The 27,999-nt window shown below is 60.2% G+C and overlaps 1 protein-coding gene and 1 non-coding gene across 3 annotated transcripts; one reads left to right on the top strand and one right to left on the bottom strand.

Annotated features, from left to right (window-relative positions):
* The first annotated feature begins 476 nt into the window (after positions 1–476).
* Positions 477–27,999, top strand: LETM1 (leucine zipper and EF-hand containing transmembrane protein 1). 2 transcript variants are annotated; one of them, XM_037047055.1, is made up of 14 exons: positions 477–812; positions 6,530–6,590; positions 12,775–13,222; positions 13,508–13,651; positions 14,036–14,173; positions 14,779–14,982; positions 20,112–20,231; positions 21,606–21,737; positions 22,032–22,175; positions 22,359–22,490; positions 25,318–25,452; positions 26,314–26,504; positions 26,888–27,026; positions 27,312–27,999. In XM_037047055.1, the coding sequence occupies exons 1-14, from the start codon at positions 737–739 to the stop codon at positions 27,459–27,461; spliced, it is 2,214 nt and encodes a 737-aa protein (XP_036902950.1). In that variant the 5' UTR covers positions 477–736; the 3' UTR covers positions 27,462–27,999. The 2 variants fall into 2 exon arrangements, with proteins under 2 accessions (XP_036902950.1, XP_036902961.1); XM_037047066.1 differs by having other exon boundaries at positions 22,362–22,490.
* On the bottom strand, positions 15,722–15,828 carry LOC118989926 (U6 spliceosomal RNA). Its single transcript, XR_005067123.1, has one exon. It is a non-coding gene; the product is annotated as a U6 spliceosomal RNA (small nuclear RNA).

A 27,999-nucleotide genomic window follows, 5' to 3' on the forward strand; every position in this document is an offset into this window, starting at 1 on the left:
GGAGGGTGGGGCTCCAAGGTCACGCCGGAGAGTCTGGTTCTGGAACGGAAGCTGGAGCTCAGCTGGGCAGTCTAAGGGTGTGGCACGCCCTGGTGCGAATTTTGGAGGCCCCATCTCGGACGGGGACGGGCAGACCTGGACGCAAAACGATGCCGTGCGGAGAACGCGGCGTGCGGGATCAGGCTGGCTGCCGCCCTAAACCCGGGGGTCTCTTCGGATTGTTTGCGCTGGCCGGGGGCGGGGCCGAGGCCGACTTTAGACAAGCGAGGCGCCCAGCGCCCCCTAGCTCTCCGCCGCGCAGTCAGCGCGCGGCGGCTCTAAACCCCGGGGTCAGACTCGCTTGCCCCCACGGCGCCAGACTACGCGCAGGCGCCGTCCGCCCGCGCGGCGGACGCGCAGCCAGGACCAGAATGCTGTGCGCGGGCCCGGCCGCGGGGCACGCCGGGGCCGGTAGTAAATCGCGAGGCACGCCGGGACCGCCCTCACCTGGCGGGCGGCGGGAGCCGGAGGGGCCCAATGGGAGTGGCGCCCGGTCGCCCCGCCCCGCGCCGCCGGACGTATGTGCCGGGATATGGTCGCCGCCGGTGCCGGCTCCTTGAGCTGAGCACTCGCCTCAGGAAGCCAACCGCCGCCCTCAACCGTCCGCGCGGGCGGGCAGAGGCGCCGCCGGGCCCGCGAGTTGCCGCGGAGGAGGAGGCGACAGCAGGAGGCCGGCGCGGCCGCCGTAGCCGGGCACATGGCGTCCATCTTACTGAGGAGCTGCCGCGGCCCGCCTGTCCGCCTCCCGACGTCCAGCGCCGCCGCCCGAAGGGGTAAGCGCGCGGGCCGGGCGGCTTGGGAGGGCCAGGGGCCGGGGAGAGACCGAGACGGGCGACGGGCGACACTGACCCCGGAGCTGGGTCAGTGCTGCGCTCGAGCGCGACCCGGGGCAGGGGTCACCCCGGGCTGGCGCCTTGGCCGGCCCTGCCCCTGCGCCTCGCCGGGGCGGCGGTGGGTGCCGTGCGCTCGGGACAGCCCGGCGCGGGCGGTGGCTTGTGACTCACTCGCACTGTGACCTTAGCCGCCCTGTCGCTGGCCGCGGCCTCCAGAGCGGCTTCGGAAAGTTCTGCAGGGAGTGCGCTGACAGCCAGCCCCGGGACGCTCTCGGCGCTGCTCTGCGGGCTGAGCTCGGTGGCACGCGCAGCCCATCACGAGGGTGGCCGTGTTCTTGAGTCCCCTCGCTCTCGAGATGAAGTGGCGGGCTGGCAGACCCTGGCGAGGAGGACCTGCGGGTTTGCGGGGCGTCCATGGGACAGGCATGGCGCTCTGGGGCGCCTTGTAGAGGGTCCCCAGACCTTGCCGTGCGGGGCCCCGGCCAGATCCATGGTGTCCAGAGCCTCGGAGATCCTCGCGGTGACGTGGAATCACACCTACTGCCGGGCGCTTCGGGGTCCACGTGCTGGGTGCCTGCACTCTCTCGGCCTCTTTTTCGACATTACTTTGTTGAGACTGTTCCTTACTTGTAAGATTGGGGGAAAGGCAAAACTTGCCCTGTAAGACTGAGAGCCAGGTAAGGTGATGTACTTTGCGGTGCTTCGCAGTTTCCCAAGACACTGCAAGAAAGAGGCGCGATTCCTGCCGCTTTTGGCGGTAGCTGCTGGGACCTCGACCCCTCTGGGCTGGGCTGGGCTGGGCTGGGCCGGGCCGGTGCCTTGCTGCCTCTTGCTGATGGAGCACTTTGGCCTCTTCGTGTTACGGTAGCCTACGGTTCGGAGTTGGCCGGACCTTTCTGGGGCTGTGTCCCTTTGGGAATACAGTTTTTTTCTGAGGTTACGGCCCAGCTACAGCCGGTTTGCTGTGAGACCTGCAAGGAGCCCTGCACGCTGAGGTACTGTGGTTTTTGCTGGACACATCCACGTATTGACAGAGGACGCCACTGTGATTCTTTGTCCCAATTGCTGAGTTAATGCTGCTACATTGTTATTTACTGCGGCCGCATCCTCCCGTCCACTTCCCGTTACACGGATACCTGTTTGGCTTGGGGCGCACTTTCCTGTTGACAGACTGTCCCACTGCGCACACTGCGTTTGGTCGCATTTGCCCTTAGTCTTCTCTTGGCTGTGACAGCTCCTGACTTCCCCTGGCCAGTTTGAGGGGGGCTGCAGACACAGGGCAGGACGCCCTAGTGAGGTTCATCTGATGTTTTCGTGGGGTCAAACTGCGGTTCTGGGTTTGGGGGAGAAGTGTCCCTGTAGCTCGCTGTGGCAGTGTGATTTATAGCTGTCACGTGGCCTCGGTGGGGGACGAGGTGCTGCCCAGCTGGTCCCTCCTCTGCAGTGACTGCACTTTGGTCGTTTCACACCCTGCTCTTGTGGAGGGGCGTTGAGTGCCCGGCATACTGGGGAGCAGGCTGGTCCACCTGGAGGCGGGCTGAGCAGACTGGCTGTGGGCCACAGGGGTGTCCAGCCTCTGGCTGGGCTTGAACTAGAGGGCTGGGGAGGAGCAGCTGGGGGCCTGGAGGTCTGGGGGTGGGTGCATGTGAAGGGCCATGGCCCTCTGAGTGCTCTGCCTGCAGCAGCTGGGGGTGGGGATTGGCGTGTGGAAGAGTGTGGTCTCCGGGAAGCCAGGTGAAGGACGGTGTGCGATGGAAAGAAGTGTGCCTGGTTCTGCCCCTCTCCCTGGCCTGCCCCACATCTGCAAGCGGTGTGAACCACACATCCCCTTCTGCCTGCTTCCAGAGCTCTGAGAGGTCTTGGGATTTCCAGAGTGATCCAGAAATCTCCTGTGATTTATAATGAGCCCCTTTTCTCTAACCTGAGTTTATGCTAATGAGGTACCTGTAATCAATGGCCTGGACCTTCCGACCCCACCCCCAACCTCCAGGGAGAAGCTGGGTCTAGAGACCGATTCACTCACCATTGGCCAAAAACGTGATCCAATACGCCTAGGTGATAAGGATACAAACTCCTCAACTGGGGGGCTTGGGAGCTTGGTGGCACTTGGTGGCCCCACAGGGACAGAAGCTCTTGCGTTCAGGACTCTTCTGGACCTCCAGCTGTGTACCTCTGGGTCTGGTTGTTTATCTGTAGTCTTTTTTTAAAAATATATTTTATTGATTATACCATTACAGTTGTTCTATTCCCCCCCTTCATTCTCCTCTACCCGGCACACTCCCTCCCCCACCATTCTCCCCCCCCTTAGTTTATAACCACGTGTCTCAAGTTCTTTAGATTCTATATTTCCCCCACTAATCTCGCCCTCCCCCCTATCTATTTTCTACCTACCATCTCTGCTATTTTCTGTGCCTTCTCCCCCCTTCTCCCCCTCCCACCCCCCTGTTTCTAACCCTCCATGTGTTCTTCATTTCTATGGTTCCACTCCTGATCTAGCTGTCCTCTTGGTTTGCTTTTGTTTTAGGTGTGATTGTTAATAACTGTGAGTTTGCAGTCCTTTCACTGTCAATATTTTTCATCTTCTTTTTCTTATATAAGTCCCTTTAGCATTTCATATAATAAGGGCTTGGTGATGATGAACTCCTTGAACTTGACCTTATCTGAGAAGCACTTTATCTGTCCTTCCATTCTAAATGAAAGTTTTGCTGGATAAAGCAATCTTGGCTGTAGGTCTTTGGATTTCATGACTTGGAATACTTCTTTCCAGCCCCTTCTTGCCTGTAAGGTCTCTTTTGAGAAATCCGCTGACAGTCTGATGGGTACTCCTTTGTAGGTGACTGTCCCCTTATCCCTTGATGCTTCTAGGATTCTCTCCTTCATTTTGGTCTTGGCTAATGTAATTATGATGTGCCTTGGTGTGTTCCTTCTTGGGTCCAACTTCTTTGGCACTCTCTGAGCTTCCTGGATTTCCTGGAAGTCTATTTCCTTTGCCAGACTGGGGAAGTTCTTTATTGTTTGTTCAAATACGTTTTCCACTCGTGGCTGTTTCTTTCCCCCTTCTGGTACTCCTATAATCCGGATATTGGAACATTTACAGATGTCCTGGAGGTTCCTAAGCCTCTCCTCAGTTTTTTGAATTCTCATTTCTTCATTCCTTTCTGGTCGGATGTTTTGTTCTTCCTTCTGGTCCATTCCATTGATTTGAGTCCCAGTTTCCTTTCCATCACTATTGGTTTCCTGTGCATCTCCCTTCATTTCAATTAGTTTAGCCTTCATATGTTCCTCTAATTTGTGACTATGTTCCTCTAATTTGTGACTATAATCTACCAGTTCTGTGAGCATCCTGATAAATAGTGTCTTGAATTGTGCTTCTGAGAAGCTGGCAATTTCTTGGTCGCTTAGAGTTATTGGCTCTGGGACTTTGAGTTCTTCTTGCACCATCTTTTGGGCTGTTCGTGCCTGTTCCATAGCAGGATCAGAGCCCTAAAGTGTTCACTAGAACAGGGCAACTAAGTCGCTGGGTTGTGACATTGTATGTGGGGGCGGGGTCAAAGAGGGACAATGGCTTCCCGTCTGCCGCCTGCTGCCGCGGCCCCGGCAGCAGCCACCACCGTAACTAGACCCACGCGTTTCGTTCCACTGCACGCGAGTGTGCCACCGCCGTCAGCCCTCCACCACTGAGTTCACCCCCTGGGGTCTGTGTGGTCCATCTCACTGTGCGCGAATGTGCCACCGCGGTCAGTCTGCCCCACACCCCGACTGGGTCCGGGCTGCCTGCGTGCCTAGGTCAGGGGATCTGTCCTGCCCGACCCAGCTCCGCTGCTGGCTCTGCCTCTCTTACCGTCCCTGTTGAACAGTTCGTAGTTGTCGGACTCCCGTATAATTCCGTTTTCTGGTCTTTGGGTGTGTCCTAGTTCTCCAAACCTTTGTCGTGTTCAAACTTGGTTGTGGGAGAAGGCACAGTGTTTCTACCTATGCCTCCATCTTGGCGGAAGTCCTATCTGTAGTCTTTATGGTACGTTGTAGCAGTAAGGAGAGCAGGATCTGAGTCCTGAAGCATTCTTGTGTCAAATTATAAAAACCAGGGGGTTCATGGGGACCCCTGGATTTGTAGTTGGCAGAGTGTGGGCGGCCTAGGCACCCTGCTTGCAGCTGACATGGGAAGTAGGGACTCAGCCCTCCCCCGTGGTCTGTGCTGAGTCTGGGCAGCGTCAGGAGTGGATTGTAGGACGCCCAGCTGGCACGGGAGAGTTGACTGTTGGACAGAAGAGAAGACAAGGGGGCTCCCAGAAGGAGGGGTGGCCCATGGACCACACCCCTGCTGCTGAGGGGATGGGAAGAGAGCCCTGGGGCACACCTGGGGTCCCCTCAGAAGGCTGGGGAAGCCTTCAGAGTCTGAGGAGCAGGTAGAAGGGGGTGTGTGGCCCACGCCCCTTGCAGGTGTGGGGTCAAAGTGGCCCTAGGAGCTGTGACGGCCACCTTCTTGCTGGACCACCTGCATGGCGGGAGCTCTTTCTCAGTCAGCCGGAGGTGGGGGCTGCCCTAGGCACAGGGGAGGGGGCTTCTGTTTGGGAGACAACAAGGGGGGTGCTCCTCCATTGGAGTGGTGTTTTCTTTGCTGGTGCTTTTTAATTTGGACTGAAACTATTGCCTCTGAATCCTGGCAGCTGAGCCCTCGAGCCCAGCCCCCACCCTGGAACTCAACTGGCATCCACCTACGAGGTCCTGAATTTAACGTCGGGTGGAACTAGTCTTCTGCACAAGAAAGGGAGGTTTGCCTGGGTTGACACTGGCCTCCTGTCGAGTTACATAAGTGATCACCAGAAGTCCGTGTCCCCAGAGGGTCCATTGGGAGCAGAAGGTTGGGTCCACCTTGCCCGGCCTGCTCCGAGGGTGCCCAGGCGTGGAGCCTGTTCGCTGCCCTGCCCACCTTCCCTCAGCCCCTCTCCTCCTGGCTCCCTGGGCTGGCCTTTGGCCACCCAGACCTGCTCCAGGAGCTCCTGCCTTCCCAGGTGCACTGGCCAGCATGCCATGAGAGTCATTCTTGTCCCCTCACAGACCACTCCCAGCACAGGGTCTGATCAAGGGCAGGCCTGACCATCAGTCGTGTGGGTGAACCTTGAACTTAGGCCCATGGGAACTAGAGTGATGCCACATACACGGAATCTTAACATTGTGCTCTGTGCTCATCAATAGCATTCGACCCAGAAATGGTTTGCTCTTGGCATTTGTCTGTCCATCATTCTCCGCCCTTGCCCCCTCCTGTGGGCAGGGAGGACTTCAGGTCATTGTTACATGGCCCTCGCTCTCATTGTGGGGCTGCCTGTGCGTGGGGCCGTGTGCGCCTTGGCCATTGCCCACCAGAGCCAAGCTGGAGCAAAGCAGGCTGGTCCCACACGGGGGGGGGGACCTGAAGGTTGGACTTCATGGGCCCTTGCAAGGCGGAGCCTGGTGTCCCTACTTGGGAAGCGAGGGGCCCGGGGCTGCCTCGAGACACTGTGTCCTTCACAAGGGCAACCCTGCCCCTGGCAGCGCTGTGAAGCCCCGCAGCGTGCAGACAGGCCCCCCGTAGCGCACCTCACAACAGGGGCGCCCTATCAGATTCTGAGAGGTGGCGTCTGCAGACTGACTGTTGTCTCCCTTTGTTTTTGTCGCAGGTGGTCTGGGGGATCACGCTTGTCTCAGCTGTGCCAGCGCCGTGGGGTTGACAGGCTGCGGGTAAGTAAACGAGCATCGCCGTCCATCCGGAGCACACATGGCCCCCGGGGAGCTCGCACCACCTGCTTGTTGTCCCTCTTCTCTTTCGCTTTGTCCTTTCAGTTTGAAATATGTCACCCGTCCATTGATGCGTCTGTGGGAAGTAGATGGATGTTTGCAGTCCCGGTGCCTGTGACAAATGTCTTTGGGGTTTTGGCGTATTTTACTCTGGTCCTTTTTCTTCTGTGTCTGGTTCTCCGACACCCAGTGGCACCCATGCAGCGTGTCTTTGCACAGTGTGCACTGAATGGGACCAATCTTTTCTGCTCCTATGTGGCTGCCCTTTGTGGGGGCCGTTGTGGATTCCTACCGAAAGACGCAGGGTGTGGGTAGGCAGCGTTGTCGTATGGCTCTGTCACCGAGCCCCAGGCAGGCCCTGCCTCACATGCACACTCCTGCACAGAGGCGTGCACTGAGTGAGTGCTGGCCATGGGGCGTGCCCCTGCCGAGTTCTGGGGTCACGGCTGGAACATGGGGGACTTCCCTTTGGTGAGAGAAGTCCATGGTGCTGCTGCAAGGCCAGAGGGCTTCCTGGAGGCGGTGGCATCCACCCTTCCCTGTCTGCCATCCCATGTATACTTGCACGTCTTTGGGGGCTGCTGTACTCTCCCACCTGCTCTCCCCTCTGCCTAGCGTCCATCTGCAGTCTGCCTCAGGTCCCCTGTCGTGCCTGTGTTGGGACACCCAGACCTCTGCCCTGGCACCAGGTCCCTGTCCCCCTGCCTGCATAGCCAGAGCGGAGCTCCTCTTTCCTGACACCCCCGACTCTTCTGTTGGAGGGTGCAGGACCTCCTGGCTGAGCGCCGCCCGGCTGGCCCCTCCTCCCGTGGCTATGGAGCTCTGGGGTCTTCAGGGGTTTCCTTTCTCTCTTGAGATGATCGATTCGTCACCTCATCTGGGCTGGGAAGCTTTTCTGGAGGATGCTTCCTTGGACAGATTTCATTCTCGCAAGCCCATTTTCCATTTTAAGGCCTTGCAGCGTGCTCAGGTGCACAGCCAGCTTGCAGGGTCTGCCACTCCCGTGCCAGTGTCTCCTCAGGTTTCTGCAGTGCGGGGCTTGTCCTGAAGCCGTTCTGTTTGTGGTGTGGACCCTGGGGTGTTTAAGGACAGCTTTACTTTTGGGCTTTCTAGATTTCATTTGGAAGTGAACTTTGTAGCCTTCCGGGAGCATTTCAGGGGTCTGGGGCCTGTGGGTGGCCGGAAACAGGGTTGCCCAGTGGCCTGAGGGTGCTGGCAAGTGAGGGGAACAGAGGGAGAGAGGGAGAGAAGCATTGATGTGAGAGTACAGCATCAATCTGTTGCCTCTCCTATGTTCCCTGAGTGGGAACCTAATTGCACCCTGGACGTGACCTGTCCAGCGACCCTTTGCTGTGTGGGACGACACCCAACCCACTGAGCCACACCGGTCCGGCAGGGTATGGAGTCTCTGCTCTCCGAGTACTGATGGCTGAGACAAGCTAGGGCTGCGGTGGGCTGGGCTGGGCTGTAGGAAGCAGCCCGGGTGTGGGGACCCCAGAGCTGGCAGGGCCAGCATGCCTGTCTCCCCACACAGGGCGTCCATTGGCCATGGTGGTCTGTGGCCACCGTTCACCTTAGTGAGTTCCCCCACCTCTCATGTTTGGGGGACCAGACCTTGCACCTCTTCTTTCTGGACTAACCCCTAGTGGAACTTGAGAATTCTTTCAGATCTTTGCAGGATTGTAATTGGAATGTCATTACACCCATAAAACCAATGGGGAATAGTAACTTTTAAAGTTGCACACTGTGTTCCCAGGGGTAAATGTTTCATTAGAATCTTTTCTCTCTCAGAAGAAGGGCTGCCATTCCCGTTATGTAGGCCACCTGTGGTTCCTTTCTGACCGTCCCAGATGTGATCTGTGGGGCGGGCCCAAAAGTCCATGCAATTTTTCCATAAAGCAGAGGCCCATTTTTCCTTTTCACCAGTCGCCGTATTGATTTGGGTGTTTTGAGTGTGTCGGCTGTCTCCCCCTGGTACAACGTTGATTCTTCTGAACTGATGTCTTGATGTGATTGCTGTCAACTTCAGCTGGTCTGCCCGACCGCGGGGCATTGTCCAGTGAGAATGTCCAGCACGAAAGTTCTCAACCACTTTTGACGCATTCGATCAGTCACAGCACCTTCTCCATGCACTGCATCTTTTTTCTCACTTCAGTCGTGTCTGTATCTTTCTTGAGATAATAAAGTGTAATGCGCCAGAAATGTTGCGCATTTTCTTCCATCTTCTGTATGAAAAGCCTGCAGAAAAGTTCACCCTTTTTAATAAGTGTTTAAATGCACACTGATGTGACGTCTGTCGAGATACAGTCTGACAGAATTGTTTCAAATGAAGTTGCGGACAAGTGAGCACTAGGAAGCCCCCCATACGGGAAAAGACAGATGAACTTTCTGGCTGACCTGGTACCTGGGGGTGGGGGGGTGGGCAGGCCTCCCGTCCCACAGTCCTTCCTTGGTCATGTCTGCCTCCTTGTGCTGGCCCCTTGACCCAGCCCTTCCAAGCCTCCCCAGCCACTGTTGTGACGCCTCTGCAGGCAGGCCTGGGGCTGTCCCCGCCCCGCCTTTGTCTCTCTCTTCCCAGCGCTCCGGCTGCTGTGGTGCCCACTCTCACCACAGGAGCCAGGCCTGTGGTCAGCACAGCGTGCCTGCTGTGGGCCAGCTCCACGCAAGGTGGGCTGCTGCTCCTCCCCTGCAGAGCGTTCTCGTCAGGAGTGGGTGTTGGGTTTACCCAGCACCTCCGTTCCAGGTTCAGGTTGGCGTGGGCAGGACCCCACCAGTGGGTGTGGAGTGAGTGGAGCAGCAGGCCCGTTTCCCTCTCTCTCCCTCTCCCCGTCTTTCTCCGAAATGAACAAAGTTAGGAAAAGTGAAAGTTGGGTTTCGTTGATGTAGCTTTTTTATAAGTTCATAATTTTTAGGAAGTACTATAAGACTTTTACTGAGCTCAGTACAGTTCAAATGAGAAATTATAGATGAGAGTCAAACTCTTATGTCTCAGTATCCAAAAATTTTATTTTTATTTTCATCCCACAATATAGGAACACTTGAGTCACACAGGTAAGTGATTGCCGTGGTAACCATTTGTGTCCATTGTTGTGAGCTCTGTCCTCACGTGAGGGGTCCAGACCCCTGCAGGGTGGGCAGGTGGGGCGTCTCCGGTCCGGGACCCCTTCGTGGACTGGCCTCACTGCTCTTGCCCTCCTGTGTCCTGGCAGAGAAGGCTGGGGGAGCACCAGACTGAGTAAGCACTCGGGCCATGGAGCGGTGCACGGCTTCGCAGCCTCACGCAGTGGGGAGACCGGTGTGGTGGGGGGCTGTTCATACTCCCGTGACTCACTCAGTGTGACTGCTCACCAGACTGGGGGAACACTAGCATGTTGGTGGCAGGTGCCCCCTGCACGCACAACACTGGGCATCTCGGGGCCTCGGGCCTCCAGGGGGGTGGGGGCTGCAGGCCATGGTCTCCAGTTCCCTGGCGGCTTCTTGTCCCCGGGCAGGGAGACTCTGCTCTCTGGAGTCTCCCTCCTCTGTCGCGGTGCTGCTGGTGTTACCGCATCTCCGCTGGCCATGTGTCCCGAAGAGCAGGGTGGCTTGTGAAGGGTCGGCACCCTCTCAGGCCGGGCCTCGGGCCATTGTCCTGGGGAGCTGTTCCTTCTGGGGGGACCTGTTAGCCAGAGCTTAGTGACCTGCGGCATCGTGCCGGTGGCATGCTCACACCTGGCTGCAGGGTCAGTGGGGCTGTGGCGGGGCCCGGCGTCCGGTGGCTGTGCAGCCAGCCCGGCGCTGCTAAGGCTCCTTGCACAGGCCTGGCACGGCACTGGGTTGAGGTGGGTGCTGGCGTCGGCACCCTGAAGTCAGACAAGCCACTGATGGACATTTCCAAGCTTTTTAAAAGATTTTATTTAGTTATTTTTAGAGAGAAGGGAAAGGAAGAAGAGAGAGGAAAGAAACATCAATGTGTGGTTGCCTCTCGCTCCCTGCACGACCTGGCCCACAACCCAGGCATGTGCCCTGACTGGGAATCGAACCTTTGGTTTTCAGGCCAGCACTCAGTCCACTGAGCCACACCAGCCAGGGCTCCAAGCTTTTTTAAAAAATATGGTTTTGAAGATTTTATTTTATTATTTGAAATTATTTTATCATTCAATTACAGTTAGATTATCTGCCCACCCTTAAAGATTTTATTTATTTATTTCTAGAGAGAGGGGAAAAGAGGCAGAAGGAGAGGGAGAGAAACATCAGTGTGTGGTTGCCTCTTGTCCACCCCTACTGGGGACCTGGTCCATGAGCCAGGCATGTGCCCTGACTGGGAATCAAACCTGCGACCCTTGGTTTTGCAGGCTGGTGCTCAATCCACCGAGCCACACCAGCCAGGGCTAGATGGGAGTTTTTAAAAGAGTAAATGACACAATTCTTTGCCTCTGAAAATGGCTAAGGCTTTCTGGCTAGAGTGTTAGTGACAGTCTTCCTACTGTGCTTGCAAGCAGCAGCCCAGGGCCTCCCGGGCCCTTGTGAGGCACCGTGTGCTCCTCAGCTCAGTCTGTCTGCACACGTCTGTCTGTGCGTGCTGACCCCCCCCCCCCGCACCACCACCACCCCCCGGCCACTGCTGATGCCAGGTCTCCTCGTAGGAGCCACTAGAGGGTTGGAAATTGGATATTTCCCCAGAGGGCTGGCTTAGTGAGGTTGAACGCTGGGTGCGGGCACGGTCCTCACTGCACCAGGAGCTGAGGTGGGTCCAGGGCTGCTGGCTGCGGCCTGAGCCCGAGCAGCACCACTGTTCCCCAGGCAGCCTGTCCCCGTGGGTCCGTGACTGTCAGGCGGGGAGAGTTGAAGGGACCCCCACAGGACAGGAGAGAGGCCAGCAGACCCCGTGCGGGCTGTACCTGCCCAGCACAGGCTGCGAGCTCTCCCTTCAGCACCCCCTCTATAAACGGGGCGGCTACTCCAGCCGTCCCCCAGCTTTCTTCCAGCCCCGAGCGGCAGCCTCCCAGAGGGTTTGATGGGGCAGTGGAAATAGCTGCCCTCTCTGTGCTGGGCGTCGCTGGGCGCCGGACACTGCCCTGGGTACTTTGTGTATGGGTGTAGTAGTACATACCTTTACAAAGGACGCTCCTGGAGCACAGAGAGGCAAAGTCATGCCCCAAGGTCACACTGCAGTGAGTAGTGGAGCTGGAGTTGAACTGGGGCCATCTGCCCGGGAGCTCAGATCTGTGTTGTGGGCGTCAAGCCAGGCCCCGAGAGGACACGTGGGAAGGAGCTGCGGTGCCTCTGAAGCTCGTGGGAGCCTGTGGCCGCCTTGCGGTGGGTTTGTGCACTGCAGGGAGAGACTCCCGACGGCGCTGTCCCTGGGAGACTGGGGCACTGGAAGAAGCGGGTGGGCTCATCCATCCTAGTTTGTGACGTGCCGGTGAACACTAGCCCCGGGCTCTGGCCGGGCACCAGGTGCTGTGGGCAGGTGCTGAGTGTGCAGCCGTGCCAGACCGGGATGTGCAGGCTGGCCTGCTCTGGCTGCAGGCGGCCCAGGCCGCCCATGGGCTTCAGAGTGTGGACAGAGAGGGCTTGGAGGTGAGAGGTGAGAGGTGCTCACCTGCAGATGCCCCTGTGGCTTCCCACGGAGCCTGACGGAGCCCTCTTGGCCAGTGGGGGGCCGAGTGTGTGGGTTGGAGTCGGGCGTGGCGTGGGCTGGGAGGACAGGGCTGCGGGTCAGGGGCCAGAGCGAGCCCTGGACCTGCCTGGGTGCTGCAGGGGCAGGACACCAGCGTGGAGCCGGGGGGAGAATGCAGGCTTTGGGCTGCAGTTCTCGGTTCCTGCCATTTTGCACCAGTGCCTTTGGGCAGCTGATTCAGGGGTCTGGGGCCCCCTCGACTGGGGCATCCTCGCTGGTTTTCAGGAACTGCAGGTTTTTGTTGAAAGTCACCCGTTAGGGGGAGGACCTCCATGCCCCACACCCCACCTTCTGATTCTCAGTCTGTGGGAACAGGCCTCAGACCACCCCTGGTCTGTCTGTTTCCAGGTCCTTCGCTGCTCATGTTTGTGTCCGTCCTGCCCACCTGCAGGCACCCCGCACCTGGCACAGGAAGCGGGGGTCGGGCATATTCAGTCAGAGACAGCGTTCTTTCCCTTTTTCCAGGCACGTTCCTCTGGGCCGCACTCCTGTGCACCCCAAGTACTTTTACTTCGGAGGCGGCCCCCTGGGTCGCCGGACACCAAGGCTCCAGCACACGGGTGCAGTGGCCCGAGTGCAGTGGGCGCTGGGCTCAGAGGGTCCGCTAGGCCCCACGCCACGCTTCCTGCCTGCACGCTGCTGGCACTCGTCACCCCGCAGGGGCGACGACTCAGTGGTGGAGAAGTCGCTGAAGTCCTTGAAGGACAAGAACAAGAAGCTGGAGGAGGGAGGCCCTGTGTACAGCCCACCCTTGGAGGTGGCCGTGAAGAAGTCGCTGGGGCAGCGGGTCCTGGATGAACTGCGGCACTACTACCATGGCTTCCGCCTGCTCTGGATTGACACCAAGATCGCCGCACGCATGCTCTGGCGCATCCTCAACGGCCACACCCTGACGCGCCGGGAGCGCCGCCAGGTAGGGGAGCTGCCTCCTCAGCCCCTGCCCCCACCCTCTGGGCATTCCTCTGGGGGCCCAGCTGCTCTGTGGCCTTGGGCTGCTATTCCGGGTCAGTGCCATGGGTCAGTGCTTCTGGGGCGGGGGTTGCTCCAGGCAGGGCATGGGCTCCTGTCCAGCTTTCCTGCAGGCTATAGTGGACGGCAGTGGCCTTCAGGAGCTGCCCCTCGAGCTGTTGGGGGCCTGGGGCTCCCAGTCACACTCCCAGTCACTGCCAGTGACCTCTGATCACACTGCCCTTCCCAGTTCCTCCGGATCTGCGCCGACCTCTTCCGCCTGGTGCCCTTCCTCGTCTTCGTGGTGGTGCCCTTCATGGAGTTCCTCCTGCCCATCGCTGTGAAGCTCTTCCCCAACATGCTGCCATCCACCTTCGAGACCCAGTCCAGCAAGGTGGCCTCCTGCGGCGGCTGCCGGGACATTCCGTGCTCCTTTGTGATTGCCGTGCGGCACAAGGGTCACCCACTGGGCGCTGGGGCTTGGGACTGCCCCTCCTAAATGCATTTGAAATCATGGTTTCTCTGGGCCCAGGTCTTCAAGCCCGGGCTGAGGCCCGTACGTGGGAGTAGGGCCCAGGTTGTCCCTGGTCGTGTAGGCCTTCCTGTTTCCATCAGTCCGGTGCTTTGGGGGGTGTGCCTTTCCAGCCGTGTGTGTGCTCTAGCCAGCCCTGCTCGGGTCCCACAAAGCATACGGGACCGGGGGCTGGGGGAGCAGGTTCCAGCACCATGTCCTGGGGGCCCCAGGGGACGAGTGCAGCGCCCTGTGTCTGCCCCACAGGAGGAGAGGCTGAAGAAGGAGCTGCGGGTCAAGCTGGAGCTGGCCAAGTTCCTTCAGGACACCATTGAGGAGATGGCCTTGAAGAACAAGGCAGCCAAGGGGAACGCCACCAAAGACTTCTCCGCGTTCTTCCAGAAGGTGCCCTGCTGCTCCGGACTCTTCCCGGCCTCGGCCCACAGGCCCTGCGTGCACCTGCCTTACCTGGGAGTGGCCCTGTTGCCATTCTCCCTTTTTCTGCTGTAGTGACAGGGGCGCTCCTAGGTGGGCGGTGGCTCCTGCCATGGAGCCTGGTGAGGCCGAGCCTCTGTAGAGAGCGTGACCCCCGACACCCACTCCCCTACCTGTGTCTGACTTCGTGGCAGCCCCGGTGCGGGGGCTAGTGTGGCACATGAGAGATGCAAAGACCTGCAGTCACAACAGGCTGGGGGGCCAGTCCGGTTGAGGACAGACCCCAAGACTGCTCCATAGTCACGTCCAAGGCGGGAGGGGGGGCGAGGCCTGCTTGTGGGCAGCAAGGTGCCCGTGGCCTCCTGCAGTCACTGGCCTTGCCCTGTGGGTCCGGCCTCCAGCAGGGTGGAGTCTGAGGGGCCGCTCTGAGGGAGGGCCCAGTGGAGCCGGCCCTCCCAGCCAGCTCCTGCTTCCTCCCAGGGAGAGGTGGTGTGGAGTGAGACTGCGTGCGTGCGTTGTGTGTATGCTGGGGGACCGGCCTCCGCCGTGGGCAACCCTTGCCCTTGCTCTGGCAGATCCGAGAGACTGGGGAGAGGCCCAGCAACGAGGAGATCCTGCGCTTCTCCAAGCTGTTTGAGGACGAGCTGACGCTGGACAACCTGACGCGGCCACAGCTGGTGGCGCTGTGCAAGCTGCTGGAGCTGCAGTCCATGGGCACCAACAACTTCCTGCGTTTCCAGCTCACCATGCGGCTGCGCTCCATCAAGGCCGACGACAAGGTGGGTGCTGGTGGGTGGCCTCCTTCCGGGCCCTGGGCGGCACGGGTGGTACGCCGGCCCCAGACCGCGGCTTCTCCCCGCTGCGTGCGCAAGCCTGCAGGGACAGCAGCTTTGGGCTGTGCGGCCCCCCGCGGCTTCTCCCTGGCCACCAGGGTGCGGTGAGGGGGTGGGAGGCGTCAGTGCGAGAGAGAGACGGTGGTTGGCTGCCTGCCGTCGACCTGCTCTGACCGGGAGTCAAACCCACAGCCGAGGTGTGTGCCCTGACTGGGAACTAACCACACAGCCTTCAGGTGTGTGAGGGCGATGCTCCAGCGCACGGAGCCACCGGCCAGGGCGAAGGGGTAAATGTTGATGCCTGCCTAATGCTTTGTCACGAAAGTGCTTCGTAACTTAACTGCGTTAGCCTGTCTTTTGCTACCCTAAACAACACTCCAGTAACTTTTTTTATCGACAAATATTTTTTTTAATTTAATTCTTGTTCAAGTACAGTTTTCTGTCTTATATTCCCAGCCCTGCCCGCCCCCTCCCCAGTGCTCCCCACCTCCCTCCCATTTCTTCCCCCCCCTTAGTTATTGTCCATGTTTCCTTTGTACTTGTTCATGTGAGTCCTTCCCCTTTTCCCCTGTGATTCTCTCCCCTCTCCCCTCTGGACCCTGTCAGCCTGTTCCGTATTTGAGTGTCATTGGTCATATTTTGCTTGCTTGTTTGTTCTGTTGTTTAGACTCCTGTTAACGGTGATAAAAATATGGAACGCTTCACGGATTTGCATGTCATCCTTGCGCAGGGGCCATGCTAATCTTCTCTGTATCGTTCCAATTTTAGTCTATGTGCTGCCGAAGCGAGCACACACTCCAGTAACTTTTAGCATGGATTTTTGCCCAAGATCTCTGGTAATTTCCTTAACCAGTGACCTGGAATTAGGCCTCTGAGTAAAAGGCAGGAAGTCGAGAGCAAGCCCTGCCCTGGCCCTGCCCCGGCCTTGCCCCGGCCTTTGACCGCCCCTGCCCGGCCCCCCGTGTGCCTGGGCTTCTCCAGAGTCTCTGGGAGGGGCCCTTCTCCTCGGCGGCGCCTCTCGCCTTGGTGTCCATAGGGTCTGGTGTTCTAGCCAGTCGCTGTCATCTGTCTGTTGGGGACTGTTTCGTCCTTCGTCTGTCTGTTCCACCTTTCAGGCGGCACTCGACCTCCTGCCTTTCCTTGTTGTGGATAAGTCCAGTGTTTTTGTCCTCCTGTCAGCGTGGTCCTTGTCACTCTGGCAGGTTCCCCTGAGGCGACAGCCTTCCCACGGCTCCCGGCAGGGCCACCCCTTCCTTCCCAGGGCTTCTCCGCACACTCATGCCCTCCTGCTGTCGCCAGGCGGTGCCGCATCCCCGCCATAAGCACTTGCCTCCTGGCCTTCCTGCCCGTGGTCCCCATCCCGATGGCCCACCCTGAACTGGTGTCTTAGGACGGCTCCCAGTGCCCATGGTGTGGGCGTCTGGTCTGCCTTTGGGTTCAGGGCGCATTTCTGAGGGTAGGGCTCCAGACTGCGTCCAGCAGGATGAGGGGCCGGGTGGCTTTCCTTCCAAGGTGTCCATCTGGCGGCCTCTGAGGTTTGCTCTGTGATCGGAATTGGGCCACTATACAGCAGTGCCGCCGCACCGGCTGTGTCTGTGTTCGCCACCACCCTGTTCCCAGATCTTAGGGTCCCCACCGCCTTGAGAGTCCCACCCGCAGCCCCGGCTCCCCCTACACCGCCCCCACGCCGTCGGCTCCGACCTCTCCTCCTGGGTCTGATCCTCCTGAGCCGTTTCTGCACCCCTCGTTTCAGTCCCAGGGTTGCTGTGTGGAGTTTTGCTTTTTTAGAGAAATTTCACTTCTCACATAAAACCACTCCATCATTTCTGTGTTCTCAACATGTTAATCTTGGTTCGTGTCTTTTTATTCTCGTAACAGCACAAGATAGAGGTCTTTGTTTCCTTTCGGTTTTGCTTGTTCGTAGTGTTGAGTTGTTTCAAATACAGACCTTGTCTGAAAAATCAGAGAGGTTCTGGGGGTGCCTCTCTCCCCCTGCAGCCCCGTCACCGTGGCCGGGCCTGCCTTTCGGACGAGCCCCGTGTGCTCGCGGCCCTCGCCCAGCACAGCCTGGTGCCTCGGCCGTGTCACGGCGGATTCCGCAGCTCCTCACCTCTGCTCACTCGGCCTGACCCTGGGCACCAGGGTCGGTACTGCGTCTTGCTTCTCCTCTCGGGACTGTAGCCTTCAATGCCTGTCTGCCCCAGCAGCCCCCCACACCCAGTTTCTCCTTAGCTTGATGGGACATCTCTGCCTCTTAGCAGTGGCCTGAGGCCTGGACTCAGCTGCTCCCCGTGGGCCCGCAGAAGGCCAGCTCCCCCTTCATGCTGGCCTGGCCTGGCCTGCAGACACGTGCCCTAACCCTGGCTGTCTCTGCTCTCTGGTGCTGCACGTGCATGGGTGCTGCGTCCTGCTGTCTCTGGCTTCTCCATGTGTTCCCCTTGGGGCTGGTCTGGAGGAGATGCTCCTCGGGGGAGGTGGCACTCCCAGGACGGAGGCACGCGTCTCTGGCGTGCTGTGAACCCTGTCCCTGGAAGGGCACTCAGGACGTTGCTCTGCGGGGGACCCAGGGGTTGGCGGGAGCAGCCCTCACTCACGTGGCGCCTGCAGCGTGGCTGCCCCTCAGGAGAGGCGGTGCGGGGGCGCCACAGACTCCAGTGAGGACAAACTGTGGCCAGACCGCTGAGGCCGAGAGGGTGGAGCAGGCACACTGTGCCCAGACAGGAAGCGGAAGGCAGACGGGAGGAGACTCCGATGTGGGGAGGAGAGACCCTGGGACCCCAGGATTGACAGGGCGGGTCGTCTTGGCACCGCAGGTTCCAGCCTTGGGGCTGCAGATGGGGGCAAGGGCGAAGCCCATTCTGCCACAGGGCGGGGCTGCCCAGGGGACAGACGACTCCAGCCAGGACCCCCATCCCACTCGGCAGTCCCAGGACACTCCTTCCCCCTGGGGTAGAGTCAGAAGCCAGGTGGGGCCCGTAACGAGGAGCCCTGCTCCTCCCAACAGACACTTGGCACCTCTGTCCTGGGGGCCTCCTAGGGCCCAGCGGGCAGCCTGGCAGGAGCGCGGCAGCACCTGGCACCTGGGGCGCAATTCCCAGGGTTGGCAGGTGGTGCCGGGGGCTCGGTGCCCACGAAAGGGGCCTGTCGTTTGTAGTTCCCTGGAAACGGCCACAGTGCCATTCGGGTCCTCAGGAGACCTCGGCACGCCAGGGCCAGGAAGCAGATGCAGCAGAGAGGGAAGGTGGAGGACCAGGTCTTGGCCTTTATTGCTGTTGTGGTGGGAGTGGCCAGCTGGGGGCGGTCTGCGTGGGGCAGGAAGTGCGACACAGGCTGGGGCTTGTGGCCAGAGGATTTCAATGAGACTTCGCACACCCAGGACAGCCGGGCTGCTTGAGAGACATGAGTAACTTTGGCCCTTAGGTTGGACCCACTGATGCTATGTCATCAGTTACAAAATCTACCTCTAACCCCGTGCCAGAGCCCTGCCAGAGGGAGTCAGGTCAGTCAGGCAGTTGGAATAAGATTCAGAGTCTTAGAACACAGTGCTCAGAGCATCCCGGTTCAGCAGGAAGTGTCCCCTTGTGCCCAGAACCAGAAGGGTCCCAGAGCAAGCAGAAATGGTAACCCGTGGGTGCCGGTGCCAAGACAACAGGCTAGAGACACCAGGCAAGGTCTCAGAGCTGCGGCGGGAGCCTGGAGACGCCGTCCCAACAAAGAAAAAGGAGAACCGAGTGGACGCTCCACGAAAAGCGCAGTCCAGAGTAGAGGACAGGGCGGAAGGGCCGGGCACTTCAGTGTGAAGCAGCAGGAATCGCCCCCGAACCGTCAGAGGGGAACTAGGGAAGAACCAGTGCGAGCCCAGGCCCCTGGGGGCCGCGGGAGGAGAAGGGGCAGAGCTCAGGAAGTGCATGCAGATGGCGAGCACTTTTTGGGTCCAGAAGCGGACAAGCCTGCGAGTTTCAGCCACTGAGGGGACCTCGCACAGGACAGACCCAAAGAAACCCCACGAGACACGTCGCAGTCAGGCAGGTACACGCCTCCGGCTGCGTGCGGTGTTGAGAGCGGCGAGAGGGCAGTGTCTCGCCTGCAGCGAAAAGGGTGTGTTGGCAGCAGGTCTCTCCTCCAGTACTGCAGAGGTCCCGAGGACGTGGGCGGGATCTCTCAGGTGCCAAAACAAGCCCAGGACCCTGTGCCGCCCCAGCGCCCTCTGGGGCGCAGAGGACACGAGGCACTGGCAGGCTGAGAGAGCCTGAGGGTGTGTCGCCGGCAGGTCCACCCTAGGAGGACCCAGAGGAGGCCTGCTGAGCAGAGGGTGTGGGGGGGACGGCGGGCAAACCTAGCACGCCCCTCCCTGTGTGGCTTCCAGATCACGCTCAGTGGTCGAAGCAGAAAGTGGTGGCTTGTGTGGCGTGCTTCTCCAGGCAGGCAGAGAGACGAGGGTGAAAAATGGCGCTGGCCAGGTGGCCCAGTGGGCTGGAGTGTCGCCCGTGCTCTGAAAGGGCGTGGGTTCAGGTCTTGGTTAGGGCACATCCAGGAGGCAGCAGGTCGGTGCTTCTCTCCCAGTCTCTCTCAAACTGGTAACAGTGTCTTCGGGTGAGGACCAGAAACCATGTCTTGGCTGGGTGGCTCAGTCAGTTACAGTATCATCCCAGTGCACCGGGGCCCTCTTTTCCCGTCGGCTCAGGAGGGGCTTTGGCTGAGGCCCAGAGCCATTTTGGGAGCCTCAGGGTCACCCCACCCTGCGTCACAGACACAACCAGCTCCGGCTTCAGCGGGCTGTGGAGTGAGGATGCATGCCGGTGTCTGGCAGGTGAGATGCAGGGCCTGGGTGGAGGTGTGCTTCGACACTCGTCTCAGGGTTGGTCCTGGCCATCCTACCCTCCCCCAAGCCTCCTCCCCATGAGATGGCCCTGTCCCTGCAAACCAGGGACCAGGCCTCGGCTTATCTGTCACTCGGCAAAGCACATTAGGAGAGTGGCTCTTAGCAGGACACTTGGTTCACAAGCGTGTGGCACAAACACCATAAACCTCCAGCAGCTCTCAAAGACGGTATTGAGTCAACTTTTGTTTTCCAGCTGATTGCTGAGGAGGGTGTGGACAGCCTCAATGTCAAGGAATTGCAGGCCGCGTGCCGGGCGAGGGGCATGCGGGCCCTGGGCGTCACCGAGGACCGCCTGCGGGACCAACTGAAGCAGGTGCGTGGTCCCAGGCCCGACTGGGCCCCCCACCCAGTGAGGTCTTAGGGTCTCCCCCTGAGTCAGCCCAGCTCAGGCTCGTGGGGGCAGCGTGTGTGTGTGGGGGGGATAATGGGCATGTCCTGGGGCCCGAGGCCCGCAGGGGTCTCTGCTCGTGTCCAGCTGCATCGCACCCGGTGCTGTAAGGCAGCACCAGTCCTCAGCAGCTTGTGGTTGGCGGTAACATCCTTTCTGCCTCTCTCTGCCGTCATCTGTGCACGGGTAAGGGCCCGGCGAACTGCCTTTGGGACCGGGGCTCGTCTCTCATCTGGGCCAGGGTCTCAGTGCTCCTCTCCAGCAGCCGGGGGCCACTCTGCCCACCTGCCGCCACCATTGGGCCTCTGATGGGCGGCGCTCAGAGTGACTCACTCTTCATGGCGGAAGGTGGGAAGCAGGCAGGGGCCTGCGGGTTCGCCTCCCGGCTGCCAGGGCAGTCTGCACATCCTCCCGGTAGAGGCAGGCACGCGTCCCATCGGTCCCTGACATGCGCAGTCTGTCATGCAGTATGTCCTCGCCCCTCCACCTGTCACTGGCTGCATCTTCCGTGCGGCCCCCGGTGACCTGCTCTGAGCACTGACGGCCCTGTGTTGGTCGAGGCACCAGTGCACCTGGCGCGGGGCCTGTGGTTCAAGTGCTCCCACCTCCCCCTCTGGCTGTCTTCCTCTCCTGGAAGTTCCCTCCTGGTCTTCCAGTGCTGCCTCGAGTCACCATTTGCCTTGTGGCCAGTTTTTGTCCAAATGTCCTCAGGGTCTGTCTTGTCAGTTTGAATGTTGTCTTTTTCTCACTAAAATAGCCTCAAGTTGCCCTGGCTGGTGTGGCTCAGTGGACTGAGTGCCAGCCTGTGAACCAAAGAGTCTCAGGTTCAGTTCCCAGTCAGGGCACACGCCTGGTTTACAGGCCAGGTCCCCAGTGGGGGGCGCTCTGGAGGCAACCACACACTGATGCTTCTCTCTCTCCATTTCTTTTCCTTTCTCTCTGAAAATAAATCAATAAAGTCTTTAAAAAGATAGCCTAAAGTGGTACCTGGCCCACAGTAGGTGTGTAAACCCCGAATGTTGAGTGAATTCACAAATACCACCTTTGGGACTTTCATGCCATTTTAGAGTGAAGACTTTGCTGGCAGTGAGTCTGGTCTTGCTCAGGATTTCCCAGGCCCTGGCTGCCGGGCTGCCAACTCAAGGGCCTCTGGCCACTTGTGCTCTGGTGGCTTTGAGTCACGGAACGTGGCAGTGAACCAGCCTGGAGCAGAGTTCCAGGGTCAGAGCCCTGTCCAGGCCACAGGTGTGGGCAGGAGGAGGCCAGCAGGTGAGTCGGGTCTTGAACTCCCAATTGCAGTGGCTGGAGCTGCACCTGCACCAGGAGATCCCGACCTCGCTGCTCATCCTGTCCCGGGCCATGTACCTCCCAGACACCCTGTCGCCCGCTGACCAGCTCAAGTCCACGTTGCAGACGCTCCCGGAGATAGTGGTGGGTTTTCCAGCCTTTCTGTCATCCACACCCCTGAGGGCTGGGACCCTGGAGACACCACCCAATCCCTGGCCTCGGGCACCTGTGTTCTACCCACTCACCCCTCCCCTTCTCGGGCCTGCCGTGTCCCAGAAGAGCGAGGGCTCCTGGGAGGCGTGCGGGAGGGGGTCCTCCGGGGCCTGGAGGGGTTTCCCAGCAGTGTGTCCTGCCCCACTGGAGGTGGGGGTGGGAGTTGCCTTGGCCTCTCTGGTGGTGGCATGCCCCGGCTCACTGCCAGACATGCCCTCTCTGAAGGCGAAGGAGGCGCAGGTGAAGGTAGCCGAGGTGGAGGGGGAGCAGGTGGACAACAAGGCGAAGCTGGAGGCCACGCTGCAGGAGGAGGCGGCCATCCGGCAGGAGCTCCAGGAGAAGGAGCTGCAGAGGCTTTCCGAGGCCCAGGTGAGGGGCCACGGGGCAGGCTGGGACGGCAGGGGGCGCGCCCTGCTCCAGCTTCTGCAGAAACTGCCTCCCGCTGGTGCCCAGGGCCCTGCAGCTCCAGCCCTTTCCCTCTTCCTGGAGTGGTGGGGGCACTGGGGGGACAAGATTCGGCCACCCCTGAGCTGGCCCTGGCCTGTGTTTCAGAAGGAAGCAGCACCGACAGTGGTGGAGGCTGCCCCTGGGAGGCCCGCGGCCGAGCTGCAGCCGGAAGTGCCAGACGTGGCTCTGCCGTCGGAGGCCCTGAAGGACGCCGCCCCCGTCCTGCAAGGCGTGCAGGTGCGTAGGGTCTGCAGCTGCCCCGGGGGAAGCAGGAGCACAAGCTGCCAGTCACAGCACTCTGGGCCCTGTGTGCTCCGAGTGGCAGGACCCCCACAGAGAAAGTGGGCCTCCGGGCCCCTTGTCAGCCAAGTGGGCCAGTGGCAGGGGACACTGTGTGGTTCCTCTACAGAGGCCGTCTTCTGTCACCCTCTGTCACCTTCTCCGGGGGCCCAGGATGTGCTGCGTACCCTGGGGGTGCTTGTCTACGGGGCCCTCACCATCCAGGCGTAGCCTGTTCTTGGAACGGGACTCCTCCCGTCTGCGGCTCCCCGGTGGGCGGAGCAGCTCCCCGGTGGGCGGGCTCGCTGTGGGGAGCAGATGTCTGCTGGCCAGACGGTCATGGCAGCCCGGGTGGGACAGCAAGGCCATGAGGCTTCGGGAGGGGCTGGGGAATGACACCTGAGACGGACTCCTGAGAGGCAGGAGCACTGAGAGTGGGTTCGTCAGTGGCCTAGGCAGGGGGGGCCGTGGAGCCGCGGTGGGAGGGGCCTGCAGGGTGCAGTGCTGGGGGCAGAGGCTTCAGGAAGTTTCGGACTCTTCACGAGAAAAGACGAAGCCCCCAAACGGGGGGCCCTTGAGGTCAGCGGGCTGCAGCCTACGGGGGCTGTGTGCTGGGCAGTGGCAGTAGGTGGGGGAGGGTGGGCCGCTTTTGGACACTGAGGTGGCTTGGAATGTGCCGGGGGCGAGGGACTCTGCTTCATCACGCTGACAGCCTAGAGGCCCGGAAAGAGGCCAGGTCACCCCTGGGACACAGCCCAGGGGACAGTTGGAGACAAACATGGGTGCTAGTGTGATGAGGCCTGGAGGAAAGGGGGAGGTCCAAGGACCCTGGCTGGGCTGGGGGGGCGGGGCCTGGGAGCTTGCGTGTTCATGTGTGTCCAACACAGGGGTTGGGGACAGAGGTACCAGAGTTGTTTTCAGGGTAGGGACAGCCGGGCAGAGGGGGGGTGGGATGATGAGGGCCGCTGTCAGTAGGAGAGCCCGGGACAGCTGTGGCCTGCACTCAGACAGACCCGCCCTGCTTCTTGGGGTTGAAGGTTTAGGGTCAGTGGACAGTGCAAACTCCCAGGAGAACTTGGGGACCAGGGGCTGCCAGAGGTGTGTTGGCAGGAAGTACGGACTTGGAGAAATGATGGTGAGGAGCCAGGGCTGGTTGAAGGGGCGCACTCAAGCGCAGGGACCTGGGTCTCCACAGACCTGGGCCGCCTCAGGTGGGGAAGCCCCGCCCCTGCCAGGAAGCGCAGCTTGTGACTGAGAGGCTTCCCCAGATGCCTCCCAGGTAGGGGTGCTGGGGGTCCACGTGTGTGGGAGCGGCCTCGCAGTGCTGCAGGCGCCTGGAGAGCAGGTGGGAGGAGGGCATGTCCCCATCTCTTTCCGAGACTCATGTCCCCCGAACCAGACCAGGCTCAAGAGCGCCAGCCTCGTGTCTGAGGAGCACAGGGCTGCGAAGGCCCGGCCAGCCAGCAAGTCAAAGGCTGCTGTTCTGTGGCGAGGGGGTTTTTCGGCTTCACGTGGGTTTTTCCAGAAAACGAAAAAGCACTCTGTGTCATTTGAGGGTTAACAGAGTCAGCAGGACACCACGAGTGGTCACTTCTGTGGGCAGAAGGCTGCGCTGATCACCCAGCGTGTGTTCTCCGGTGGGAAGTGTCCCAGGAGGGCCGGAGGGGGCACACTCAGCCCCAGGGGGCCCCCTGAGCTGACATGCTGGTGCACTGGCCGCCCTCACCACCCTGTTCTCATGCTGAGGGTCTGGCCAGGCGGCGATGGGAAAGAGTAAACCGAGCGGCCAGCCAGGAGGAAGTGAGGCCAGCTGTGTCCACAGACAACCTGAAAATCAGTGTGTGTGTCTGTGCTTCTGATGAGTAATTAGAAATTGTACACTTCAAAAGTATGTCATTTTATTTAAAGGTTTTACTTATTTTTAGGGGGGAAGGGAGGAAGGAAGAAAGGGAGAGAAACATCGATCGATGTGCGAGAGATACACCCACTGGTTGTCTCTCACACCTACCCCACTGAGGGCCTGGCCTGCACCCTGGTACATGGCTTGACTAGGAAGTGAACCAGTGACCTTGGAGTTTGCAGGTCTGCATTCAGTCCACTGAGCCACACTGGCCAGGGCTTAAAAGCGTGCGATTTACAGTGGCATCAATAAAAGGGACTATTTGGGGACAGATTTGAAAATAGGTGTGCAAGACCCACACGGTGAACACTGCCCGCATGGTGGACATACTATGTGCTGTCTGAGTGGTGGGCGCAAGTGGAGCTGGGCGAATGGAGGCCTCTGCACCCGCAGGGGTGGGGACTTGGGAGACCAGCATGGCCCCGGCCGCTCTCCTGTCAGGCGCAGAGTCACTCTGGAGCGATCATTGGAGGTTGGGGGACCTGGCACAGCCAGGACAGTGGGTGAGCCAGTCTGGTGTCCCCTCTGAGTGGGACCTGCACTATCCAGTCTCGGGGACACGCTCGGGACCCCGGTGTCAGAGCAGCAGTCAGGTGGAGTCCATGTGTGTGGAGTTCCACGTGTGCGGAGTTCCTGCATCTCAAACCAGGCTCGAGACCATACGCAGGTCAGGGTGGGAGGGGTCCCAGGGCTCGAGGAAGACGGGGCACAGATGCTGCTCCCTCCAGGGTGACGGTCGCACGAGTGTCCACATGTCAGTTGACACATCCCGTCGAGAAGAAGAAGGCAGGGCCTGTGCGTGCAGCCGGGACGCAGGTGTGCACGGTGGCCACCGCAGGCTCAAGGGGTCCCCTCCCCCCGGGCTTTGCTTTGTCTCCTCTCCAGGGAGAGGAGATCACCAAGGAGGAGATCGACCTCCTCAGCGACGCCTGTTCGAAGCTGAAGGAGCAGAAGCTGTCCCTGACGAAGGAGAAGGAGGAGCTGGAGCTGCTGAAGGGGGACGTGCAGGACTACAGCGAGGTGCGGGGGGGCGGGCGCTCCCCGGGGTGACGCTGCCTCTGCCGGCCCCACGCTCCCAGGGAAACCTCTGTCAGACACTGGAGAAGTTGGAAGGTGCGGCACCGAAGGGCATCTGGAGAGAAAGGGGGATCTAGGCAAGTCTCCCCCAGTCTCGGCGTCCAGGAGGCGGGCCCTGTGCCCAAGGGCGACAGGCTCCGTCGTCTGGGTGCCTTCGGCTCGTGCAGGTGTGAGCAGAGGAGCCTGGCCGACTGGTGCCTGGAATCTCCCTCCTGATTGCCCGACTTTCTCTTGTAGTGGGGACTGGGTCTTCCTTTTTTGATGGAAACCTGTCCTTTTTACTTATCGGTAGTACTTCCTCACCTGACTTCAAAGAGCTGTGTTTTCACAGCTCTACTGGGAAAAGGAGACGAGTTTTGAGCTTAGGAAAGATAACCACCCTTGTTCCAACTTTCTCCTGACACAGCCCTTTGCTTTTGGGCTCCGCCAGGAGCCAGGGGTTGTGGGACCCTCTCCTCAGCCTCCCTGCCTCCCCGCCCTCTGCTCCTGGCAGAAGGGGCGTGGAATTTAAGAAGACACTTGCCGTTCCTTGATTCCTTCATCCGTTTACTTACTCCTTTAGCAGATGGGAAAGCTGAGGCTCAGAATGGCTCTCGCTCCCTTTGCTGCAAACAGGGTCTGGGTCTGCAGAGACCAGGACACCCCCGGCGCCCGGCCACACGGGGCGCCCTACGGCGGGGTCAGCGCTTCTCCACCACCGGCTGTGGCGCGTTGCTGCAGGGCGCTGGTTCAGATTAATTACAGGGTAAACTTCATTGTAAGCATTTTCAAGACAGTCTTTTTACAGCAAAATACTTCCCTTAGGACTTGCAAGAGATTAAGAAGGAACTCTCGAAGAGTGGCAAAGAGATGGAAGTGGAAGAGTCCAAAGCCAGCAAGCGGCTGACCAAGCGGGTGCAGCAGATGATTGGGCAGATCGACGGGCTCCTGGCACAGCTGGAGGCAGACCAGCAGGCTGGCAAGCTGGGCACAGCCACCCCGGGCTCCCCTGAAGGGTGAGTGTGGGTGTGGGTGCCAGGACCGCCTCTGCCCAGAACAAAGCTGCCTCCCTCTCCCAGGTGCTTGTAGCTGACCTCAGCGCCCCAGGGGACCAGGCTCTGGGTAGTCCTCAGGTTGCAGGCCCTTTACCTGCAGGCAGGGTCAGCATCGCCTCCTGGGTCGGCCTGCTGTGCTGTGTGGGCCCCCTGCCCTCCCGGGTCAGGAGGCAGCTCCCCCATGGCCCCTGGTGCAGACAGGCCTGAGGGAGACGGCCCAGGGCTCTCAGGGGCTGCTCTAGATGTCCCAGCCAGCCAGGTGTGCTCACAGGGAGGCGGGCCTGACCTGGGGGCCTGGGACTGTGGGTGCGGGCGGTGCTACATGCAGGCTCCCCCTTTCCCAGAGAGACTGTCATCAGCGTCAGCGAGCTCATCAGTGCCATGAGGCAGATCAAGCACATTCCAGAAAGCAAGCTCATCAGCCTGGCTTCAGCACTGGACGAGAACAAGGACGGCAAGGTCAACATCAACGACCTGGTCAAGGTGGGTACGGTGTCGGGGCCGTGGCGAGGGAGTGGGGTGGGCAGCCCCCTCAGAAGAGGAGTGCTGGGTGCCCGGAGCTGGGCGCGGCGTCCACCAGGCCAGGCAAGGATGCGCACGAGCACGGGTGGCTCTGACGGCCCAGCCCCACAGGGGTGTGTTCCCGCAGCCTGGGGCCCAGAAACGCACCAGGGCCCCTGGTGAGCCGGTGCCGAGTCGAGCACCAGCGGCTTTCTCAGCCTCGTGGTCGAGGAAACAGACCCTGAGTCCCCGTCTTTCCCTGTGCAGGTGATTGAGCTGGTGGACAAAGAAGACATCCACGTCTCCACCAGCCAGGTGGCTGAGATCGTGGCCATGCTGGGGAAGGAGGAGAAGGTGGAGGAGAAGGAGAAGGCCAAGGAGAAGGCGGAGAAGGAGGCCGCCGAGGTGAAGGGGTAGCCACCCACAGCCTGGCCCCGGCTGCTGGGAGGTAACCCTTGGGGACACGACTGATGTTTTGTCTGGAGCAAATCAGAAACGTCCGTCATCAAGTAACTTAATTTTTACCATTCCACAAGGAGTCAGCCTGGAGTCCCCGGGTGCCCCCGGGGGCCGCGTGGGTCTGCATCCTTGCTATGGCCTTCCTGGGAGGAGAGAGGACCCGCCCTTGGCCCAGGGGAGGAGGTCTGGTCCATGGGCTTGGACACCTGAGACGCGGTATCAGTGGGGCTGGTGGCACGTGTCCAGAGACCCACCTGCTGAGGACACGCCTGGACCGTGAGGCAGGCCTGCAGAGTCGTTCTCTGACTGGCATGGTGTCTCCTTCAGGCTTCCCACTCTGTGTCAGCTCCCCCAACTCCCCTGCCGAGATCGACCTTTATTTCCGCCTAACTCTGTACCGACTAACAAGCACAGAGCGCCCCCCACCACGGCCTGCCTCACTCACGGTCTCAGATGTAACGTGGGGCCGAGGCACCAATGAAGCCTGGAAACGAAG

Source organism: Sturnira hondurensis, unplaced genomic scaffold (genome assembly GCF_014824575.4).
Source record: "Sturnira hondurensis isolate 20B ecotype Veracruz unplaced genomic scaffold, ASM1482457v3 Scaffold0000780, whole genome shotgun sequence".
Lineage (NCBI taxonomy): Eukaryota > Metazoa > Chordata > Mammalia > Chiroptera > Phyllostomidae > Sturnira > Sturnira hondurensis.

What these genes read in the sequence shown, in the direction of transcription:
- LETM1 (XM_037047055.1), top strand. Translation starts at nt 737, where the DNA reads ATGGCGTCCATCTTACTGAGGAGCTGCCGCGGCCCGCCTGTCCGCCTC. An exon ending in TCTCCGCGTTCTTCCAGAAG is followed by an intron (nt 14,174 to 14,778) that starts GTGCCCTGCTGC and finishes TTGCTCTGGCAG; the next exon opens with ATCCGAGAGACTGGGGAGAG. An exon ending in TGCGGGACCAACTGAAGCAG is followed by an intron (nt 20,232 to 21,605) that starts GTGCGTGGTCCC and finishes TCCCAATTGCAG; the next exon opens with TGGCTGGAGCTGCACCTGCA.